Source organism: Heterodontus francisci, chromosome 49 (genome assembly GCF_036365525.1).
Source record: "Heterodontus francisci isolate sHetFra1 chromosome 49, sHetFra1.hap1, whole genome shotgun sequence".
NCBI lineage: Eukaryota > Metazoa > Chordata > Chondrichthyes > Heterodontiformes > Heterodontidae > Heterodontus > Heterodontus francisci.
Window position 1 is genome coordinate 10107463 of NC_090419.1, and position 22765 is coordinate 10130227.

At 54.0% G+C, this 22765-nt stretch overlaps 2 protein-coding genes across 13 annotated transcripts in view; one reads left to right on the forward strand and one right to left on the reverse strand.

Moving 5' to 3' along the window:
• LOC137358434 (troponin C, slow skeletal and cardiac muscles-like) overlaps window positions 1-1874 on the forward strand; it is a 45315-nt gene extending 43441 nt beyond the window's left edge. For all 6 annotated transcript variants that reach the window (XM_068024398.1, XM_068024400.1, XM_068024396.1 and 3 more), the window contains one exon: window positions 1696-1874. In XM_068024398.1, the coding sequence (XP_067880499.1) occupies window positions 1696-1727 (32 nt within the window). In that variant the 3' untranslated portion in view covers window positions 1728-1874. The remainder of the gene's footprint in view (window positions 1-1695) is intronic.
• A 322-nt stretch (window positions 1875-2196) lies between these two features.
• nt5dc2 (5'-nucleotidase domain containing 2) overlaps window positions 2197-22765 on the reverse strand; it is a 160504-nt gene continuing 139935 nt past the window's right edge. For 6 of the 7 annotated variants that reach the window (XM_068024385.1, XM_068024384.1, XM_068024387.1 and 3 more), the window contains 8 exons: window positions 21400-21460; window positions 19968-20070; window positions 18629-18730; window positions 16141-16222; window positions 11795-11881; window positions 9024-9164; window positions 8130-8194; window positions 2197-3786 (listed from right to left, as the gene is read on the reverse strand). In XM_068024385.1, the coding sequence (XP_067880486.1) occupies window positions 3525-3786; window positions 8130-8194; window positions 9024-9164; window positions 11795-11881; window positions 16141-16222; window positions 18629-18730; window positions 19968-20070; window positions 21400-21460 (903 nt within the window). In that variant the 3' untranslated portion in view covers window positions 2197-3524. The remainder of the gene's footprint in view (window positions 3787-8129; window positions 8195-9023; window positions 9165-11794; window positions 11882-16140; window positions 16223-18628; window positions 18731-19967; window positions 20071-21399; window positions 21461-22765) is intronic. The other variant, XM_068024386.1, reaches the window with a different exon arrangement.

Genomic DNA, 22765 nt, shown 5'->3' on the forward strand with positions numbered 1-22765 from the left:
CAACCCTTTGAGTGAAGTAATTTCTCCTCATCTCAGTCCTGAATGATTGGCCCCTTATCCTGAGACTGTGTCCCTGTGTTCTAGATTCCCTGACCAGTGGGAACAATCTCTCAGCTTCTACTCTATCAAACCCTTTCAGAATCTTGTATGTCTCAATTAGATCACCTCTCATTCTTCTAAACTCCAGAGAATATCTGCCCAATTTACTCAGCCTCTCATCATTGGACAACCCCCTCACCCCAGGGACCAATATAGTAAATCTTCACTGCACTGCCTCCAGTGCAAGTCTATCCTTTCTTAAATGTGGAGACCGAAAGCGCACACAGTATTCCAGGTGCGGTCTCACCACAGCCCTGTGCAATTTTAGTAAGTCTTTATTCCTGTACTCCAATCCTCTTGCAATAAAGGCCAACTTGCTAATTGCCTTCCTAAGAGCCTGCTGCACCTGCATGTTAACTTTGTGCATTCCTTGTACGAGTATCCCCAAGTCTCTCCGAACATCAACACTTACCAGTTTCATACTTTTTAAAAAATATTCTTTTCTCCTTTTACGACCAAAGTGAACAACTTCACACTTCCCTACATTATACTCCATTTGCCATCTTGTTGCCCACTCGCTTAACCTGTCTATATCTCTTTGCAGCCTCCCCACAGCTTATCTTTCCACCGAGCTTTGTATCATCAGCAAACTTAGATACATTATTCCCTGTCTCTTCATCCAAGTCGTTAGTATAGAGTGTAAATAGCTGAGGTCACAGTACTGATCCTTGCAGCACCCCACTATTCACTGATTGCCAACTTGAAAATGCCTCATTTATGCCCACTCTCCGCTTCCTGTCTGTTAACCAAACCTCTATCCACACTAATATATTACCCCCATGAGCCCTTATCTTGCCTATTAATCTTTTATGTGGCACCTTATCAAATGCCTTTTGAAAATCCAGGTATACTACATCTACTGGTTCCCCCCGATCTGCCCTCCTAGTTACATCCTCAAAAAAACCATGCTGACTTGTTCTAATCAGACTGTGCTTTTCCAAGTGCAATGTTAAGACTTCTTTAATAATAGTTTCCAGCAATTTCCCAACGACTGATGTCAGGCTAACTGGCTTGTCGTTCCCTATTTTCTCTCTAACTCCTTTCTTAAAAAGCGGTGTAACATTTGCCAATGTCCAATCTGACAGGACCATTCCTGAATCTAAGGAATTCTGGAAAATCATAGCCATCACATCCACTATCTGCAGCTAGCTCTTTTAGAACCCTGGGATGTAGGCCATCTGGCCCTGGGGACTTGTCAGATTTTAGTCCCTCAAGTTTCTCCAGTACTTTTTCTTGGCTGATATTAGTTTCCTCACTCTTTTTAGCCCCTAGGTTACTGCCTATTTCTAGTGTAGAACTAGTGTCCTCTACTGGGAAGAGAGACATAAAATATTTGTTCAATGCCTCTGCCATTTCTTCATTCCCTCCTTGGCTCTGCCTCTAAAGCACCAAGGTCTACTTTAGCTACTCTCTTCCTTTGTATATACTTATTAAAAGCTCTTACAGTCTGTTTTTATTTTGCTGGCTAGTTTACTCTCATTCTATTTTTTCCCTTATCAACTTTTTGGTGGCCCTTTGCAGGTTTCTAAAACACTCCCAATCGTCAGACTTACTGGCCATCACTCAAACTCCCCTCTGCCTCTCCCTCTCTTCCAGAATTCCTCGAGTTCATGAAGGGGGTTGAATAGATCCTTGATATCGGTGACCGAGCTGCTCACATCCAGCGCTCCTGCTGAACGACGACCAGGTTCCAGTCAAGCTTTTACTCGCAGTTAGGCGAAGTCAGGCGCTCGGTCAGCACTGACTCTCCCTGGTGCACACCTCATCCAATAAACTTGGCTGCTTAATCTGTGTGTGTGTTTCTATACATCACGGGGTCTAGAGGGACGTCACTACCTGCACGGGGGTGGGGGGATTCGCCCATTCTCCTTCCTCAGAAAGACCAACAGAGATCATTGGCGGCCGAGCCTTCAGCTGCCTGGGGCCCTAAGCTCTGGAATTCCCTCCCTAAAACTGTCCGCCTCTCTCTCTCTCTCTCTCTCCTCGAGACGCTCCTTAAAACCGAACTCTTTGACCAGGCCAAATGAGGGGTCGCCCTCTCTAAACGGCAAGACTGATCCGGAGCTCAAACAAAATGAAAACATGGAGCAATCCCACTTTTAACTTGGATTTTTTTTTTCTTTTTATTCAAAACGTTCCACAAAAAGAAATATCTGTACAAGATTTTTCAAGAAAATTGATTTAGCAATGGGGGACCCGACAGTCTCCTCAGGAAGGAGCCCCAACTTGGGGCTCACATTTCAAAAACTCTTTTGCGAAAAGAAAGCAACCTCCGGTTGTAGGCTGGCAGCCATCTTGGACGTCATGGGCCGTCGCCAATGGAGACGGCAGCAGCGAATGATCCCCATCGTTCAGGAGAGAGCATTGGCCAGCGAGGGCCAAACCGATTCAATCAGGGGGCCCCCCCTCCTGCACCTAGAACCTTCCAAGTACCAAGGCCCAACTCAAACTTCAATCCTAAAAGCTTATTTGAGGTAATGTTTAAAAAGGAATACAATGCGTCGTCAGTCATCTTACATTTACATATTTAAAATAATAAGAACAGGCGTCTTCTGCAGATCAGAGATAGTCAAGTTGTGTGTAACAAGGCCCTACTGCCAAAAAAAAAAATTGGTCAAGATCAAAAGTGTCAACTGCGGTGGGGGGAGGTGGGGGGGGGGGCGCCACGAGGTGGTTTGGGGAGGGGATCCTGCTGAGCTGTGCGTTTGTCGACAACGGGTCAAGGATTTGCAGTTAATAAATGGTGTAGGCAAAAGCAGGGGTGAAAGAAACTAAGGCTCGAGGCCTAGCCATCTCCATGGCAATGGGCCTCCTGGAAACTGGGCAAATGCCAAGATAAGGCCATGACCTTCAGAAGAAAGTGGGGGGGGTGGATGCCGCTCCTGGGCTTGACCTTTCAACTGCTGTGATTGGCCAATTCCATCACCCACAAGCCGACGGTCAACACCCCTCTACCGCTAACAGACACCCGGCCAGAATGGGGCATGAATTCTCAGTCGGACAAGTCCAGAATGCAGCCGAGTGATTGGGAGAGGCCGTGAGGGAGGCGGTTGGCCATGGGCAAGTCCATCATGTTCAGTCCATCAGTTAATTAATAGGTCAACTGGGAAAAATGGTCAAATCTACCGCACCTTAGTCTTTAAGCAGATAAGCACTGTCCTTTTTTAAAAATGGGGAATGGGTAGTGTAGCGTTGGTAAGGACTAGGGCCAGGGGGGTGAGAGGGTCACAAGGACCCCTTGACCCCACCCAACCATCCCTTCATCATTTGGCATTGTAGTGTCGCTGAGTCACTACGCAGAACCAGTGGTTTTCACCAAACCCCCCACCCCGCTAATGCAGTCGCTGCCCCAGGGGCTCGCAGTGTAGTCATCCACGCAGTTGGCGCGGGCCGGTACGGAGGGTCAAGAGTTCAGAGGGTCTTGCTTAGCGGATGTGGGACATCTCGTCCAGGAAGGGGGTTTTCATGCAGCCAGTGCAAAGCTGATCCATCCAGAGGGGAGCCTCGTGCTGCAGCGGGGTGCGACGAGGGTAGAAGATGTAGCGGAGGTCATAGTTCAGGAGGCAGCTGATGGAGCTCATGTAGAGGTCAGAGAATCGGCAGAGGCGGCGGGAGAAGTATGTGGGGTTGTGGCAGGTGCGGAAGATGCTCCCGAAATGGGGGTTGAACAGGTTCTTGGTGAAGGACCTGGGGGCGTGGGGGGAGAGAGACAGAGAGAAAGTGAGACTGTTACTTACAGAGATCAAGATGGCTTCATGTCGTAGCTCTCTGCCTTCCCCCAGCACCTCCCACCAGTAGGTGCAGTCTCTCACTCGAAGTCTCAAAGGCAGAGAACGGATACAGCACAGATCGAGCCCATTCGGCCCGTCATGTCCGTGCTGGCTCTCTGCAAGACCAACTCACCTAGTCCCAGTCCCCCACCCCTTCCCCATAGCCCCACAAATGGTTACTTTTCAGATAATTATCCAATTCTCTTCTGAAGGCCACGATTGAACCTGCCTCCACCACACTCTCAGACAGTGTATTCCAGATCCTAAACACACACTGAACCTGCCTCCACCACACTCTCAGACAGTGCATTCCAGATCCTAAACACACACTGAACCTGCCTCCACCACACTCTCAGACAGTGCATTCTAGATCCTAAACACTCACTGAACCTGCCTCCACCACACTCTCAGACAGTGCATTCTAGATCTTAAACACTCGCTATGTAAAAATAGTTTTCCCTCATGTTACCTCTGGTTCTTTTGCCTATCACTTTAAATTGGTGTCCTCTTGTTCCGGATCCTTCTGCCAGTGGGAACAGTTTCTCCCTATCCACTCTGTCCAGACCCCTCATGATTTTGAACACCTCTATTAAATCCCCTCTCAACCGTCTCTTCACCCAAGAGAACAGCCCCAGCTTCTCCAATCTATCCACGTAACTGAACTCCCTCATCCCGGGAACCATTCTAGTAAATCTCCGCGCTCTCTCTAATGTCTTCACATCCTTCCTAAAGTGCGGTGCCCAGAATTGGACACAAGATTCCAGTTGAGGCTGAACCAGTGTTTTATAAAGATTCACCATAATCTCCCTGCTTTTGTACTCCAAGCCTCTACTTCCAAAGCCCAGGATCCCACGTGCTCTGTAAACCACTTTGTCAACCTCTCCTGCCACCTTCAGTGATTTGTACACATTTACCCCCAGGTCCCTCTGCTCCTGCACCCCCTCTTGAATTGTATCCTTTATTTTATATTGCCTCACCTCGTTCTTCCGACCAAACTGTATCACTTCACACTTCTCTGCATTAAATTTCATCTGCCTCATGTCTGCCCGTTCCACCAGCCTGTCTATGTCCTCCTGACGTCTATCACTATCCTCCTCACAGTCCACAATACTTCCAAGTTTTGTGTCGTCTGCACATTTTGAAATTGTGCCCTGTTCCCAAGTCCAGGTCATTAATATAGATCAGGAAAAGCAGTGGTCTTAACATCAACCCCTGGGGAACCCCACAATATACCTTCCTCCAGTCTGAAAAACAACCGTTCACCACTACTCTCCGTTTCCTGTCACTCTGCCAACTTCATATCCACGCTGCTACTGTCTCTTTCATTCCATGGGCTCTAACTTTGCTGACAAGCCTGTTATGGGCACTTTATCAAACACCTCTTGGAAGCCCATGTAAACTACATCCGCTGCATTACCCTGAACAACCCCCTCTGTTACCTCATCAAAAAACTCAATCAAGTCAGTTAAACACAATTTGCCATTAACAAATCCGTGCTGACTTTCCTTAATTAATCCACTCTATCCAAGCGACTGTTAACTTTGTCCTGGATTATCATCTCTAAAAGCTTTCCCGCCACTGAGGTTAAACTGACTGGCCTGTAGTTGCTGGTCTTATCCTTACACCCTTTTTGAACAAGGGTGTAACATTTGCAATTTTCCAGTCCTCTGGCACCGTCCCTGTATCTAAGGAGGATGGGAGAATAATGGCCAATGCCTCCACAATTTCCACCCTTACTTCCTTCAGTATCCTCGGATGCATCCCATCCGGTCCTGGTGAGTAATCAACTTTAAGCACAGCCAGCCTATCTAATACCTCCTCTTAATCAAATTTTTAGCCCATCCAGTGTATCAACTACCTCTTCTTTCACTATGACTTGCGCAGCATCTTCTTCCTTGGTAAAGAAAGATGCAAAGTACTCATCTAGTATCTCAGTCTTGTCCCTTGCCTCCATGCGTAAATCCCCTTTAAGGTCCCTAATCGGCACTACTCCTCCTTTTACCACCCTTTTACTATTTATATGGCAATCGAAGACTTTTGGATTCCCTTTTATGTTAGCTGCCAGTCTCTTCTCAGACTCTCTCTTTGCTTCTCATTTCTTTTTTCACTTCCCCTCTGGACTTTTTATATTCAGCCTGGTTCTCACTTGTGTTATCCACCTGACATCGGACATATGCATCCTTTTTCTGCTTCATCTTACTCTCGATCTCTTTCATCATCCAGGGAGCTCTAGGCTTCGTTTGTCCTACCATTCCCCCTCGTGGGAATGTACCTTGACTGTACCCGAACTGTCTCCTCTTTAAAGGCAGTCCACGGTTTTGCCTGCCAATCCTGGATTCCATTTTCCCTGGAACAGATTTGTTCTCACTCCATCGACATTGCAATCCCCCAATTTAATTATCTTTATTCCAAATTTCGCTGTATCCTTTTCCATCGCCAACCTTAACCTTATGATGCTATGATCACTCTCCCCTAAATGTTCCCCGACTGACACTTGATCCACCTCATTTCCCCCAACCAGATCCAGCAATGCCTCGTTGGACTGGAAACATACTGTAGAAAATTCTCCTAAATATACTCTATAGAAACTCTTGCCCCACTCTACCCTTTACACTATTACTATCCCAGTCTAACTTCTGATAATTAAAGTCCCCCCATTATAACAACTCTATATAATTCTTGCACCTCTCTAATTTCTCTGCAAGTTTGTTCCTCCTATATCTTTCCCACTAGTTGGTGCCCTATAGAATACACCCAGTTGTGTAATGGTATCTCTATCGTCTTATAATTCTAACCAAATAGATTCTCTCCTTGACCCGCTCGGACATCCTCTCTCTCTCCAGCACTGTAATATTCTCCTTAATCAATACTGTCACCCCTCCTCCTTTCTTTCCTTCCCCATCTTTCCAGAACACCTCGTATCCAGGAATATTTGGGACCCACTCCTGCCCTTGTTTGAGCCGGATCTCCTTCATCGCCACAACATCATGTTCCCACATGGCTACCCACAGCTGCAGCTCACCAACCTTATTTACCACCTTGTGTGTTCAGATACATGCACAGTAAACCTAATCTACACCTTTACTGCATTCCCTCTTACTCTGAACCCACCTAATGTCTTACTATTTCCTACTCTAGTGCAATCTGTCTCTCTCCCAATCCTTTGTGCACCTTGTTTTTCCTCTCTAGTATTACCCCCTGCCAGGTTAGTTTAAACCCTCCCAAATAGCACGAGCAAATCGCCCTGCAAGGACATTGGTCCCAGCTCTGTTTGGGTGCAAAACGTCCAGTCTATAAAAGTCCTAACCTCCCCAGAACCGCTCTCATTGTCCCAGAAATCGAAAGGCCTCTCTCCTGCACCAGATTTCCAGCCAGGCATATATCTGCTCGATCCTATTTCTGTACTCACTAACACGTCATACCAGGAGTAATCCGGAGATTACTACCTTTAAGGTCCTGCTTCCTAGTTTCTTTCCCAGCTCACTAAACACTGACTGCAGGACCTCATCCCTCTTCCTACCTATGTCATTGGTACCAATGTGGACCACAAGCACCCTCACCCCTCCCTCAGGGTGCTCTGCAGCAGCTCAGTGACATCCTTGACCTTGGTACCTGTTCCTCTATTAAATCCCCTATCACAATTGCTTTTCCAATCTTCCTGCACCCCCCCTGTGCAGCTGAGCCAGTCGTGGTGCCATGGACTTGGCTCTGGCTGCACTCCCCAGATGAAGCAACACCCTCTCCAGTATACAAAACCGAGTACTGGTTGGAGAGTGAGACACACTCAGGGAACTCCTGCACTACCTGCCCAGTGCCCATCCGTTCCCCCTCTGCCCACACAAATGTAAGCTGTGGAGTGACCACCTCCAGAAACGTGCTATCCATGAAACTCTTCAGCGTCGCGATGCGCCACGGAGACACCAGCTGCTGCTCAAGCTCTGAAACCCGGAGTTCGAGATTCTGGAGCTCAGGACACTTTTTCCTACACATGGTTGTCCAGGACACAAGCAGCATCCTACAGTTCCCACATGGAGCAGGATTTGGCCTCCACGGGACTGAGATGCCCTGCCATGCCTCTATTTAACTGACTTAACAAAGAAACTCAAGACTAAACTATCAGGGACAGATACATTGGCTTGCGAGTGTCCCCATCGTCCCACCACCTACCGCCATCCCTCCCCGACCCACGTTCCACTCTCTCTTATCCCTCTGCCCGCCCCACCCCCACACACAACCCCTCCATACTCTGGGAAGTCTCACCTCAGCTCCTGCCGCTCCTGCATCCAGGCCTGGAGCACCTCCTGCGCCTCCTCGTCTCGATATGTCTGGAATATTTCAAACACACACCAACCAGAACGTCAACGCCCAGACCATCAGGATGAGCAACTTCCATTCTCCTATAGGGGCCCTCACCCGCTCCTCTCTCAACCCCACCCCTACCCACCCCCAGGGAGACGATCACATTGACCGGGGTCTCCAGCAACCAGGCACAGCCTCAACACACAGGCAGCCATTTGTCAAGAGGAGGGGAGGGGGGTGCGGCTATTCGACCAGTGAAGGCGCCGCTGGTCCAAACCCACTACCCCGTCAAGAAAATTCCTTGGTGGGAGCAGACTTGTGTGCAGCATAAATACCTGCACAGACATGCTGGGCCGAATGGCCTGTTTCTTTGCTGCATGTTTGATGTGCGTGATATTTAACTCAGTACAGATCCACGCCTTGACACTGGCTTTCCTGGTTATCACATCGAGGAGGGAGTGGGGTGGGGAGACAATGACCCACTGGACGGACAACCGTCAGTGAAGGTCACACTGCTCAAAATGCAGAACATCTCCCATCTTTCTCCAGCTCCTTTCACCACCTCAGGATGTCCCGAAGTTCCTGGCACCCAGTCTCTGGAAGTGTGGTCACTGTTGCAATTCAGGAAGCGCAGAAGCCAAAGAGCGCACAGCAAGATCCCACAAACAGCAATGCGATAAACGACCAGATCATCTGTTTCAGTGACGTTGGAGAGGGAACTTTTACGTCCGCCCGAGAAGGCGGACTTGGAGGGGGAGGGGGGGGTGGGGGGCCAGGGCTTTAACCTCTCACCCCGGAAGACGGCACCGGTGAAACCACAGGTCGAACCCGCGGGCAGGGTCCTCGCACCGTTACCTGCATCCGCTCCAGTAGCCCGGTGAGTGCCTGCATCCAGGTGAGGGACTGCGTGTACTGCTCAGTGTTCACAATCTGTGTCTCTGTCTCCAGCTCCGGGACAATGGCCCCCGTCCTCCATCCATGTCGCAACATCAGATCCTGTAAGGGAGGGGGAGAGAGGGGGATATGAGCGCACCAGACAGACAGAGACCGACCGAGAGTCAGAGATGGTGTGTTGGTGGGGAGAGAGAGACAGACAGACAGAGGAAGAGGTTATTATAGAGAATAAAGAAGCACCATTTAAATGAGACTGTTTATATTTCTCTCAGTCCACAACTAGAGAACAGTGAGGAATTGATGACAAGTTTAGCATTTAAAGGCTGCCGTGTATTTCACTCCTCTCTGGATAGCGTTTTCTGCAGTGTCTGTGGCGCGACTCAGAATCGCAAAAGGGGTATCTCAAACACAGATGTCTCCCCCACTACACTGACCGAGTTCCCAGGGGCAGCAGGGGGGGGGAAGGAAGAGACGGCGTGCGAGAGAGAGAGATAGAGAAAGACACGCAAACAGCAATGTGATATTGATTGCCATCATCTATATTTTTCTGATGTTGGTTGAGGGATAAATATCGGCCCCAGGACACCAGGGAGAACTCCCCCCACCCCCCCCCACCCCCCTCCCTCCCTCATCCCCCCACTCTTCTTCCAATAGAGGCCGTGGGATCATTTACATCCACCCGAGAGGGCAGACGGGGGCCTCGGGTTTAACGTCTCATCCCGAAAGACGGCCCCTCCGACAGTGCGGCGCTCCCTCGGTACTGACCCTCCGACAGTGCGGCGCTCCCTCAGTACTGACCCTCCGACAGTGCGGCGCTCCCTCAGTACTGACCCTCCGACAGTGCGGCGCTCCCTCAGTACTGACCCTCCGACAGTGCGGCGCTCCCTCGGTACTGACCCTCCGACAGTGCGGCGCTCCCTCAGTACTGACCCTCCGACAGGGCGGCGCTCCCTCGGTACTGACCCTCCGACAGTGCGGCGCTCCCTCGGTACTGACCCTCCGACAGTGCGGCTCTCTCTCTCTCTCAGTACTGACCCTCCGACAGTGCAGCCCTCCCTCAGTGCTGGCACCGGGGGGAGTGGGGTGTGTTGGGCCTGGATTATAAATGAAGCCACCACCTTCAGTAACAGAGGGCGAGAGCGGGAGCCAGACTGAAAACCATGAGCAGCGTCACTTACGAGTCTGACTAAACTGAATTTGTGCATTTGAAACATGGTGCCAGGGACTTTCAAGACCACGATGATTACAGAGGGGGCTGGCCATTCAGCCCATCTTAATTCAACCTTCCAAGTTTCACTTCAAGTTAAGTATGATAAAATTCCACCTTACTGTATAAGTATCTTGCATTCAGCAAAGAAATGCTTGCATTCAGTGGGGGGGGGGGTCCCTAGCAGTTCCATCACACAGAAGGACCTCACAGGGGTCGATGTAAATAACATCCGCTTGTTTCTCTTCAGCACTTAGGGGGCTGTCTGGCGCGGCCACCTCCGCCCCCATCCCCTACCCCCCTCAAAGGATCCTCTGATTCACAAGAGGGGCTCCTGACAAACACCTTTAACAAAAGGACCACAAAAAAAACCCCAGAAAGCTCACACAAACTAGCAGTGATTTATTACCTCCAGTGAGTTCTTAGCTCCCTCCTGTGGGTGTCAGTCTGAGACGGAACTGCATCAAGGAGTTAATTTACTATTCTACGGCACAGGAGACCACCATTCGGCCCATCGTGTCTGTGCCAGCTCTTTGAAAGAGCGATCCAATTAATCCCACTCCCCCTCCTGCTCTTTCCCCCACATCCCTGTAAATTTTTCCCCTTCCAGTATTTCTCCAATTCCCCTTTTGAAAGTTACTATTGAATCTGCTTCCACCGCCCTTTCAGGCAGCGCGTTCCAGATCACAACAACTCACTGCGTCAAAAAACATTCTCCTCCCCTCCCCCTCTGGTTCTTTTCCCCGATTATCTTCAATCTGTGTCCCTCTGGTTACCGACCCTCCCGCCACTGGAAACGATTTCTCCTGATTTACTCCATCAAAACTCTTCCTGATTTTAAACGCCCCGATTAAATCTCCTCTTAACCTTCTCTGCTCTAAGGAGAACAATCCCAGCCTCTCAGCATTAACTGAAGTCCCTCCGTCCCTGGGATCATTCCAGTAAATCTCCCTCCGCACCCTCTCCGAGGCCTCGACATCCTTCCTCAAAGAGGGAGCCCAGGGCTGGTCACAATCCTCGAGCTCGGGCTGAACCTAGTTCTTTTTCTAAAGATTCAACATTTCTTGAAAAAGGTGGAAGGTGTTTCCCAACCTCTTGGGTGTCACGTCGGAATTAAAAAGTGACCACTTACTGAGCTGTCGTGTTTCATCAAAACAAAAGGGAACGAGGCAGAAGGTTTATAAACAATGTTCGAAAGAAAAAAGATGAGTAACATTGAGAAACTCGGAACGTACGCTCCCACCTTCCTCCCCGCCCCAGGAAGAGGAGGGGGGGAAAAACGGGCTGGACTCTTGGCGGGGCACAAGTTCCACTAACATTAGACCCAAATGCCCAGTCCCCAGTGGCGGCCGGCAATTCGACTCTGGGTGGCATCGCGGCTGAGCAAAATTTCACCTGTAGCCGGCATATACCAGTTCACTTTTCCAGGGGGTGTCCGGAGAGAGACACTGACACAGGATGGAGATTGGGAAGACTGACACAGGAAGGAGAAGCACACGCTGGGGAGGGGAGTAGGGGTTCGTACCGCAAGGTCACTGTAGAGATGATCACCAAAGTAAAGCACTTTGGACCCTCGCCAGCCTGTCAGCCGCAGGAAGTCGACCAGGTTACCCTGCAGGGAGAACGAAAAGAGCAGGTGAACCGAGGGCATACGACAAACCGCAAACAGGACAGAGGAGAGAGACTGGAACACGTCAAATCCACAGTCCCCTTCATTCATTCCTCCTCCAGGAGAGAGGGGGGATGTGAGAAAGGGGGAGTGGGGGGGGGGGGAGGAGTGAGAGGGGGGGGGGGGGGAGGAGTGAGAGGGGGGGGGGGGAGGAGTGAGAGGGGGGGGGGGGAGGAGTGAGAGGGGGGGGGGAGGAGTGAGAGGGGGGGGAGGAGTGAGAGGGGGGGGGGGAGGAGTGAGAGGGGGGGGAGGAGGAGTGAGGGGGGGGAGGAGGAGTGAGGGGGGGAGGAGGAGTGAGGGGGGGAGGAGGAGTGAGGGGGGGGAGGAGGAGTGAGGGGGGGAGGAGGAGTGAGGGGGGGGAGGAGGAGTGAGGGGGGGGAGGAGGAGTGAGGGGGGGGAGGAGGAGTGAGGGGGGGGAGGAGGAGTGAGGGGGGGAGGAGGAGTGAGGGGGGGGAGGAGGAGTGAGGGGGGGGAGGAGGAGTGAGGGGGGGGAGGAGGAGTGAGGGGGGGGAGGAGGAGTGAGAGGGGGGGGAGGAGTGAGAGGGGGGGGAGGAGTGAGAGGGGGGGGAGGAGTGAGAGGGCTGGGAGGAGTGAGAGGGCTGGGAGGAGTGAGAGGGCTGGGAGGAGTGAGAGGGCTGGGGGAGGAGTGAGAGGGCTGGGGGAGGAGTGAGAGGGCTGGGGGAGGAGTGAGAGGGCTGGGGGAGGAGTGAGAGGGCTGGGGGAGGAGTGAGAGGGCTGGGGGAGGAGTGAGAGGGCTGGGGGAGGAGTGAGAGGGCTGGGGGAGGAGTGAGAGGGCTGGGGGAGGAGTGAGAGGGCGGGGGGAGGAGTGAGAGGGCGGGGGGAGGAGTGAGAGGGCGGGGGGAGGAGTGAGAGGGCGGGGGGAGGAGTGAGAGGGCGGGGGGAGGAGTGAGAGGGCGGGGGGAGGAGTGAGAGGGCGGGGGGAGGAGTGAGAGGGCGGGGGGAGGAGTGAGAGGGCGGGGGGAGGAGTGAGAGGGCGGGGGGAGGAGTGAGAGGGCGGGGGGAGGAGTGAGAGGGCGGGGGGAGGAGTGAGAGGGCGGGGGGAGGAGTGAGAGGGCGGGGGGAGGAGTGAGAGGGCGGGGGGAGGAGTGAGAGGGGGGGGGGGAGGAGTGAGAGGGGGGGGGAGGAGTGAGAGGGGGGGGGGAGGAGTGAGAGGGGGGGGGGAGGAGTGAGAGGGGGGGGGGAGGAGTGAGAGGGGGGGGGGAGGAGTGAGAGGGGGGGGGGAGGAGTGAGAGGGGGGGGGGAGGAGTGAGGGGGGGGGGAGGAGTGAGAGGGGGGGGGAGGAGTGAGGGGGGGGGGAGGAGTGAGAGGGGGGGGGAGGAGTGAGGGGGGGGGAGGAGTGAGGGGGGGGGGAGGAGTGAGGGGGGGGGGAGGAGTGAGAGGGGGGGGGAGGAGTGAGAGGGGGGGGGAGGAGTGAGAGGGGGGGGGAGGAGTGAGGGGGGGGGAGGAGTGAGAGGGGGGGGAGGAGTGAGAGGGGGGGGAGGAGTGAGAGGGGGGGGCGAGGAGTGAGAGGGGGGGGCGAGGAGTGAGAGGGGGGGGCGAGGAGTGAGAGGGGGGGGCGAGGAGTGAGAGGGGGGGGCGAGGAGTGAGAGGGGGGGGCGAGGAGTGAGAGGGGGGGGCGAGGAGTGAGAGGGGGGGGCGAGGAGTGAGAGGGGGGGGCGAGGAGTGAGAGGAGGGGGCGAGGAGTGAGAGGAGGGGGCGAGGAGTGAGAGGAGGGGGCGAGGAGTGAGAGGAGGGGGCGAGGAGTGAGAGGAGGGGGCGAGGAGTGAGAGGAAGGGGCGAGGAGTGAGAGGAGGGGGCGAGGAGTGAGAGGAGGGGGCGAGGAGTGAGAGGAGGGGGCGAGGAGTGAGAGGAGGGGGCGAGGAGTGAGAGGAGGGGGCGAGGAGTGAGAGGAGGGGGCGAGGAGTGAGAGGAGGGGGCGAGGAGTGAGAGGAGGGGGCGAGGAGTGAGAGGAGGGGGCGAGGAGTGAGAGGAGGGGGCGAGGAGTGAGAGGAGGGGGCGAGGAGTGAGAGGAGGGGGCGAGGAGTGAGAGGAGGGGGCGAGGAGTGAGAGGAGGGGGCGAGGAGTGAGAGGAGGGGGCGAGGAGTGAGAGGAGGGGGCGAGGAGTGAGAGGAGGGGGCGAGGAGTGAGAGGAGGGGGCGAGGAGTGAGAGGAGGGGGCGAGGAGTGAGAGGAGGGGGCGAGGAGTGAGAGGAGGGGGCGAGGAGTGAGAGGAGGGGGCGAGGAGTGAGAGGAGGGGGCGAGGAGTGAGAGGAGGGGGCGAGGAGTGAGAGGAGGGGGCGAGGAGTGAGAGGAGGGGGCGAGGAGTGAGAGGAGGGGGCGAGGAGTGAGAGGAGGGGGCGAGGAGTGAGAGGAGGGGGCGAGGAGTGAGAGGAGGGGGCGAGGAGTGAGAGGAGGGGGCGAGGAGTGAGAGGAGGGGGCGAGGAGTGAGAGGAGGGGGCGAGGAGTGAGAGGAGGGGGCGAGGAGTGAGAGGAGGGGGCGAGGAGTGAGAGGAGGGGGCGAGGAGTGAGAGGAGGGGGCGAGGAGTGAGAGGAGGGGGCGAGGAGTGAGAGGAGGGGGCGAGGAGTGAGAGGAGGGGGCGAGGAGTGAGAGGAGGGGGCGAGGAGTGAGAGAAGGGGAGGAGAGAGGAGGAGAGAGAGAAGGGGGCGAGGAGTGAGAGAAGGGGAGGAGAGAGGAGGAGTGAGAGAAGGGGGGGAGGAGTGAGAGAAGGGGGGGAGGAGTGAGAGAAGGGGGGAGAGAGGAGGAGAGGGAGAGAGAGGAGGAGAGGGAGATAGGGGATGAGGAGAGAGAGAGGTGAGAAATAGGAAGAGAGCCCAAGCAGTTTGCAGTTCCTCTTTTCCAACGAGGGGAGCAGACAGAACTCAGCTAACTCGATCTATAGCCTCCCATTGCGACGCTGGCCACGGCCGCTCATCCCAAAGGGCAACCGTTGGGGACAGGCCTGGCCCTCAGCTCAACCGAAACAGCCTGTCTTCTCTTTCCCTTCCGTCCGGCTCTAGCCTCAGCTCAGCTCCCTCCGGCAACAGGCCAGAAACTAGGCCCAACCTCCCAATCGCCAACCTGCCTCAATCCAACCACTGCCGCAGGGGCTGGCTTGCTAATGTCTTCCATATGCACACAGCCTGACTGGGAGCTTGAGAATCAACTCGAAATCGGAAACAGGGCCAGAGAGGGAAAATTAAAGACACATTTAGCCACCCAGGACCACAAGCCAGAGATAAATTTCCAGAACTTTCCACATGACCCATCAACGAGAAACAATCAATCACCCGCTCCCTTCAAACTGTTTCCTGCATTCGCACAGCAAGATCAAAGAGGAGGCTGGGGGGAGTGGAAGAAGGAGCGAGACTGTTTCGGAGAACGGACCCAGGCCGGGGAATAAATCTACATGCGTTCCCTGCTCCCTCTGCATCCCACATCAACGAATAAAGGATTCACATCTCCCTCCTGGAGCCTGTCAACACGTCAGGATATCCCAAATCATCTCACAGCCGATAAACGTGGTCACTCTTGTGATGAGGGAAATGCAGCAGCCAATTTGCGCACAGCATGATCCCACAAACAGCAATGTGACAATGGCTCCCTTGGCACTGACCCTCCGACAGCGCGGCGCTCCCCCGGCACTGACCCTCCGACAGCGCGGCGCTCCCTCGGCACTGACCCTCCGACAGCGCGGCGCTCCCTCGGCACTGACCCTCCGACAGCGCGGCGCTCCCTCGGCACTGACCCTCCGACAGCGCGGCGCTCCCTCGGCACTGACCCTCCGACAGCGCGGCGCTCCCTCGGCACTGACCCTCCGACAGCGCGGCGCTCCCTCGGCACTGACCCTCCGACAGCGCGGCACTCCCTCGGCACTGACCCTCCGACAGCGCGGCGCTCCCTCGGCACTGACCCTCCGACAGCGCGGCGCTCCCTCGGCACTGACCCTCCGACAGCGCGGCGCTCCCTCAGTGCGGCGCTCCCTCGGTACTGACCCTCCGACAGTGGATTACTGGGGATGGGGTGCTGGGTGGTCACAGGACACTCTGCGCCCCGCACCCCCACCACCCGACTCCAGTCGGCGTTTCTACACTCCGGCCTCAGCGGACGTTTGATCGACTGGGCGTTTCGAGCGCGAGCCGAAACCGGACCATCCCTGCCGTGCCGCCTCACCCAAGCGATGTGCCCCTGTCGCGCCGCCTCACCTGTTTGTAGACTTTGCCCTTCTGTAGTTTGGTGATTTTGTGCCACTGAAGATCCCCATTCTCATCGAGGCGTCGGAATGGTCTGACGGAGGGTTGGTTGGTGGGCGGAGGGGTGAAACAGAGGGTTTGAGAGAAATGGCCGCAGAAGGGAAGGAGTGGATGAGCCGAGAGAGAGAGAGAGAGAGAGATGGAAATAAAATCAGAAACATTAAAGACACGATTCAGTCAGGCACTAGACTGCCAGGCGTCACTGACAAATGTAGGCATCCCATTTATTTCCGAAACAAACCGCCCCCTATTGACCTCGCTATGTGCCACAATGGTCAGGGCACTCTCCTGGACTTAGCAGCAGAATAATACGCCTGCGATAACTGGTCTATAAACGCCCCTGTCCTGAACAACTGTCGAGCTGCACCCCCCCCCCCGCCCCAGTCCTGCTCCCTCTGGACCTCCTGGCGTCCTCCTTGGCAGCTTTACAAGGATACCGCCAGAACCGGGAGGCGATGGGCTGAATGGACTCCTCCTGTGCCGCACATCTTTCCGTGTGTCTAGTTCCGGTCGGGAAGGGCCTCCCATTCTGGTCACGCGTGACACGCACATGGGGGAGACAGACAGCGCAGAGAGAGGGGTGCCTGGAGGAGTGAGGGCTCCGCGTCGTGAGGTGGGACTGGAGAGCTGTTCGACCTTGGAAGGAGGCACCTGAGAGGTGGAGGTAAGACAGGGAAGACAGAAGGGAACGCAAACTAAAAACGGAGGGTCAGACGGATCGTTGGAACAGGAGGCGGCCATTCGGCCCCTCGAGCCTGTCCCCCCATTCAATGAGATCATGGATTATCTGTGACCTAACTCCATATTCCCACCTTTGCTCCAAATCCCTCAATACCTTTGGATAACAAAACTCGATCAATCTCAGATTTAAAATTAACAATTGATCCAGCATCGATTGCCGTTTGCGGGAGAGAGTTCCAAACTTCTCCCACCCTTTGTGTGTAGAAATGTTTCCTAATTTCACGCCTGAAAGGTCTGCCTCTCAGTTTTAGCCTCTGCCTCCCAGTCCTAGACTCCCCGACCAGCAGAAACAGTTTCTCTCTCTCTACCCTATCAGTTCCCCCAAATATCCTGAAACCGTCAATCAAATCACCCCTTAACCTTCTAAATTCCAGGGACTACAACCCGAGTTTGTGTAATCTCCCCATGTAATTTAACCCTTGGAGACCCGGTATCATTCTGGAAAATCTCCACTGCCCTCCCTCCAAGACCAATACATCCTTCCCAAGGTGTGGTGCCCAGAACTCAGGAAAGATTGATCAGTCTGGGGGCTCGTCTCTCTAGAAAAGAGGAGGCTGAGGGGTGACCTGATTGAGGTCTTTAAAATGATGAAGGGGGTTTCGATCGGGTAGACGTAGAGAAAATGTTTCCACTTGTGGGGGGAGACCAGAACTAGGGGGGCCATCAATATAAGACAGTCAGTAATAAATCCAATGGGGAATTCAGGAGAAACTCCTTTCCCCAGAGAGTGGTGAGAATGTGGAACTCGCTCCCACAGGGAGTGGTTGAAGTGAATAGTATCGATGTATTTAAGCTGGATAAACACACGAGGGAGAAAGGAATAGGAGGATATGGGGATAGGGGGAGATGTAGTAGGAGGCTCGAGTGGAGCAGAAACACCAGCACAGAGCAGACGGGCCGAATGGCCTGTTTCTGTGCTGTATGTTCTGCGATACTGGGCAGGAGGGCAAACTTGATCAGCACTCGTCGGTCTAAATGCTTCGCTGGCTCTATAGATTGGTGCCGACGTCTCATCAACTCATCCTGCGGCTCTCTCCAGAGGGGTTTACACAAGACCGTACAACAAGACAGTCTCCATCTCCACTGACCGGACGAACACGCTATCACCCGGACACAGTCTGAATGGGGGTCAAAGACAGACGCCCATCTCTCCCCAGCACCTTTCACCACTGCAGGATGTCCCAAAGCCCCTCACGGACTGCGGGGGAGGTTTTTTTTTTCTGAGGTGTGGGTCACTGTTGTAACGCAGGAAACGCAGCAGCCGATTTGCGCACAGCAAGATCCCACAAACAGCAATGAGATAAATGGCCCAGAACATCTGTTCTTTTTTTTTTTAAAGTGATGTTGGTTGAGGGGTAAATATCGACCCCAGGACACCAGGGAGAACTCCGCCCCCTCACTCACAACCCCCGCTCTTCCTCCAACAGTGGCCGTGGGATCTTTTACAACCATCTGAGGGGGCAGACGGGGGCCTCGGGTTGAATGTCTCATCCTGAAAGACGGCCCCTCCGATAGTGCGGCGCTCCCTCAGTACTGACCCTTCGACAGTGCGGCACTCCCTCAGTACCGAACCTCCCTCAGTACTGACCCTCCGACAGTGCGATGCTCCCTCAGTACTGACCCTCCCTCAGTACTGACCCTACCTCAGTACTGACCCTCCGACAAGGAAGGAGTGCCATGCAGGTTGGCGGTTGCTCACTTGATGCAGTCGTTGAAGAAGTGAGGCTTGTCGGCCTGTACGATGACCACATCAAACAGATCCCTCCAGTCCTTGCCCACCATGTGGGACATGCCCTTGTCACTGGGGGAGAAAGGAAGACACTGACCATTAACAGATTGACCAACACCAAGCAAACAAGGAAGCCCCGAGGCAGTCCGCAGGGAGACGAGGACCCGAATTTCCATCGAGTCCCCAACGTAAACATCTAGGAGCCTTTCAGAAGAGGCCCAATCATCGGAAATAGACAGCCACACCCTCCAAAACATCCTGAACCTCACCACGAAGAAAAAAAACCACAATCCTCAGCAAATTTGGCAGCCCGGCACACACAGCAAAATCCCACAAGCACCAGGGATTTGCAGGGCCAGTTAATCTGATTTTGTTTCCTGCTGTCTGCAGGTTAAGGGATAAACATCAGTCCAGGACACGGGGGAGAACTCACCCCTGGCCCCACCCCGCTTTGATAGTAATAGAGGCCGTGGGATCTTTTACATCCACCCGAGAGGGCAGACGGGGGCCTCGGGTTTAACGTCTCATCCTGAAAGACGGCCCCTCCGACAGCGCGGCGCTCCCTCAGTACTGAGCCTCCGACAGCGCGGCGCTCCCTCAGTACTGAGCCTCCGACAGCGCGGCGCTCCCTCAGTACTGAGCCTCCGACAGCGCGGCGCTCCCTCAGTACTGAGCCTCCGACAGCGCGGCGCTCCCTCAGTACTGAGCCTCCGACAGCGCGGCGCTCCCTCAGTACTGAGCCTCCGACAGCGCGGCGCTCCCTCAGTACTGAGCCTCCGACAGCGCGGCGCTCCCTCAGTCCTGAGCCTCGACAGCGCGGCGCTCCCTCAGTCCTGAGCCTCGACAGCGCGGCGCTCCCTCAGCACTGACCCTCCGACTGTGCGGCGCTCCCTCAGCACTGACCCTCCGACAGCGCGGCGCTCCCTCAGCACTGACCCTCCGACAGCGCGGCGCTCCCTCAGCACTGACCCTCCGACAGCGCGGCGCTCCCTCAGCACTGACCCTCCGACAGCGCGGCGCTCCCTCAGCACTGACCCTCCGACAGCGCGGCGCTCCCTCAGCACTGACCCTCCGACAGCGCGGCGCTCCCTCAGCACTGATCCTCCGACAGCGCGGCGCTCCCTCAGCACTGACCCTCCGACAGCACGGAGCTCCCTCAGCACTGACACCAGGGAAGAGTCAGGTCTGGATTGTGAGACTCGAGTCTCTGGAGTGAAGGCTCAAACCCACGACTGCCTGACTCAGACCTGGGGAGCGAGACCGAGGCAGGAAAGTTGTGTGTAGGTAGGAGAGAGTGAAGGGAACTCACACAAAGCTGAATGGACTGTTGGTGATGAGAAACAGTTTCTTCCCGTGATGAACCAAGTGTTGGAGAACAGCAAACGTCTCCTCCCCACGGAGAATGTACTTTTCTGGGAAAATAAAAAGACATGGCCATGAGAACAAGACGACAGAATGTGTGTTTGTACAACACCTTTCCAACTCAGGACATCCTGAATGTTTCAGTGTAGAGGGAGCTTTACTTTGTATCTAACCCCGTGCTGTCTCTGTCCTGGGGAGCGTTTGATGGGGACAGTGTAGAGGGAGCTTTACTCTGTATCTAACCCCGTGCTGTACCTGTCCTGGGGAGCGTTTAATGGGGACAGTGTAGAGGGAGCTTTACTCTGTATCTAACCCCGTGCTGTCTCTGTCCTGGGAGTGTTTAATGGGGACAGTGTAGAGGGAGCTTTACTCTGTATCTAACCCCGTGCTGTCTCTGTCCTGGGAGTGTTTAATGGGGACAGTGTAGAGGGAGCTTTACTCTGTATCTAACCCCGTGCTGTCTCTGTCCTGGGAGTGTTTAATGGGGACAGTGTAGAGGGAGCTTTACTCTGTATCTAACCCCCGTGCTGGACCTGTCCTGGGAGTGTTTGATGGGGACAGTGTAGAGGGAGCTTTACTCTGTATCTAACCCCCGTGCTGTACTTGTCCTGGGAGTGTTTGATGGGGGACAGTGTAGAGGGAGCTTTACTCTGTATCTAACCCCCGTACTGTCCCTGTCCTGGGAGTGTTTGATGGGGGACAGTGTAGAGGGAGCTTTACTCTGTATCTAACCCCGTTTTTTTTTTTAACTGGTGACATCAGTCCCCACTGAGGCGAGCTCAGTTTTCTAAGTGCACTAAGCTCCAAGACACAAAAGTCTGTTGTTAATAATAAAATTACATTGTTCCCACTCTCTTCTGTGTCTTGTGTTGCTGCCAATATTTTTCATCACGGCTGTCAGTGTCAAAGCCAAGTCCAGTCCCACAGCCACTCAGTCACCATCAGTTGCATCCTACAGCCACTGTGCTGGGGCTACCTGAACTGATGTGGGCCAGTGACAGTCCAAGCCCTGTGGACACAGGATAATCCATTTGGAAGGATCTCTTGCTGGTACAGTTGAGAGAGACATACATTGATGTGGGAGTTTATAGGAAACTTTATTCTGTATCTAACCCCCGTGCTGTACTTGTCCTGGGAGTGTTTGATGGGGACAGTGTAGAGGGAGCTTTACTCTGTATCTAACCCCCGTGCTGTACCTGTCCTGGGAGTGTTTGATGGGGGACAGTGTAGAGGGAGCTTTACTCTGTATCTAACCCCCGTACTGTACCTGTCCTGGGAGTGTTTGATGGGGACAATGTAGAGGGAGCTTTACTCTGTATCTAACCCCCGTGCTGTACCTGTCCTGCGCGAATCACCTGGCAATGGACCCTGTGTCTTACCGAGATCTTCCATGATCCACTTGTACATGAAACCTTTGATGTGGACCTGTGCAATGGCATCCTGTGAAGAGGAGAAAATGGGTCACAGATCGGAGTCTCCAGGTAGAGGAGGAAGCAGCCTGGAGGCACAAATCCGCCCCGGCCTCGCGGGGTTCCCCGGCCCCGGCCGACGTGGCTGTCCTCTAGCAGCACTGACCCAACAGAGAACCGATACCCAAACGACTGGCGGACCCTTCCCCTCTCATCCCCTCCCCCCCCCCCCCCCCACCCCACCAGCCCCTCTGTTCCTCAAAAGGCGGTGGAAGCAGAGTCTTTGAATATTTTTAAGGCAGAGGTTGATCAGATTCTTGATGAGCAAGGGGGCGAAAGGTTATCGGGAGTTGTCGGGAATGTGCAATCGAGGTTACCATCAGATCAGCCATGTTGAATGGCGGAGCAAGCTCGATGGGCCGAGTGGCCTCCACCTGCTCCTAATTCGGATATGCACATGAGACAATTGCATTTAGAATTAAAAACGTTGAAATATCAAAAAAATCAAATTTCAAGAGACAAAGCCCCTGGTTCCAGACAGATTACATCCTCACATTTTATAAGAATCTAGGGAACAGACAGATGGGATATTACTACACATTATTGATGATTCATTCAAGAAAGATGTGGAGACTGGAGGTTCGCTCACATTATGCCTACATTTCAGAAAGGAGGTGGAACATATCCAGCCAACTATCGACCAGTCAGCTTTACTGTATTGGTCCAAAAAATAATGCAATCTCTCTGAAAGCAGAACATTAGAACAATCTAGAAACCATAAATATAATCATGAATATTCAGCATGGATTTCAAAAGGGAAAGTCTTGCTTGACCAACCTTGCTGAATTGTCTTGAAGAGGTAACAGAGAGTAGACAAGGGTACCCCAGTCGATGTAATTTATCTAGGTGTGGCGTCACCGAGCAAGTCTGACCCTCACGCTGGACATCACAGTGAGATCAGGTTTGTGAACGGAGTTAATTTGAGGCAGGAGGCTGTACGAGCAGTTCCGAGTGAAGGAAAGGGAGCCGCACTGACCTGTCGAGGGGTGAAGGTGGTCGGGGAGAAGATCTGAGCAGCTTTACATCGTGACGGAAGAAGGGAGCAAGCTCAAAGAGGAGAGGGAGGAAAACCTTCACAGGATGGTGCGACTCCGACAGAGGCAGCATTGTCCTGGTCAATCCCTGGCTCCGTGCCCAGGACCTCCTCCCAGGTCAGCTGCCTCAGGTACTGCCCTCCAGGGGTGTCAGACAAGCTCCTGGTGCCAGTGACCCTGGGTCACCTGATAGAATCGCAGCCAATTCCAGAATCTTCAATACTTGACGAGGAGCAGAACCT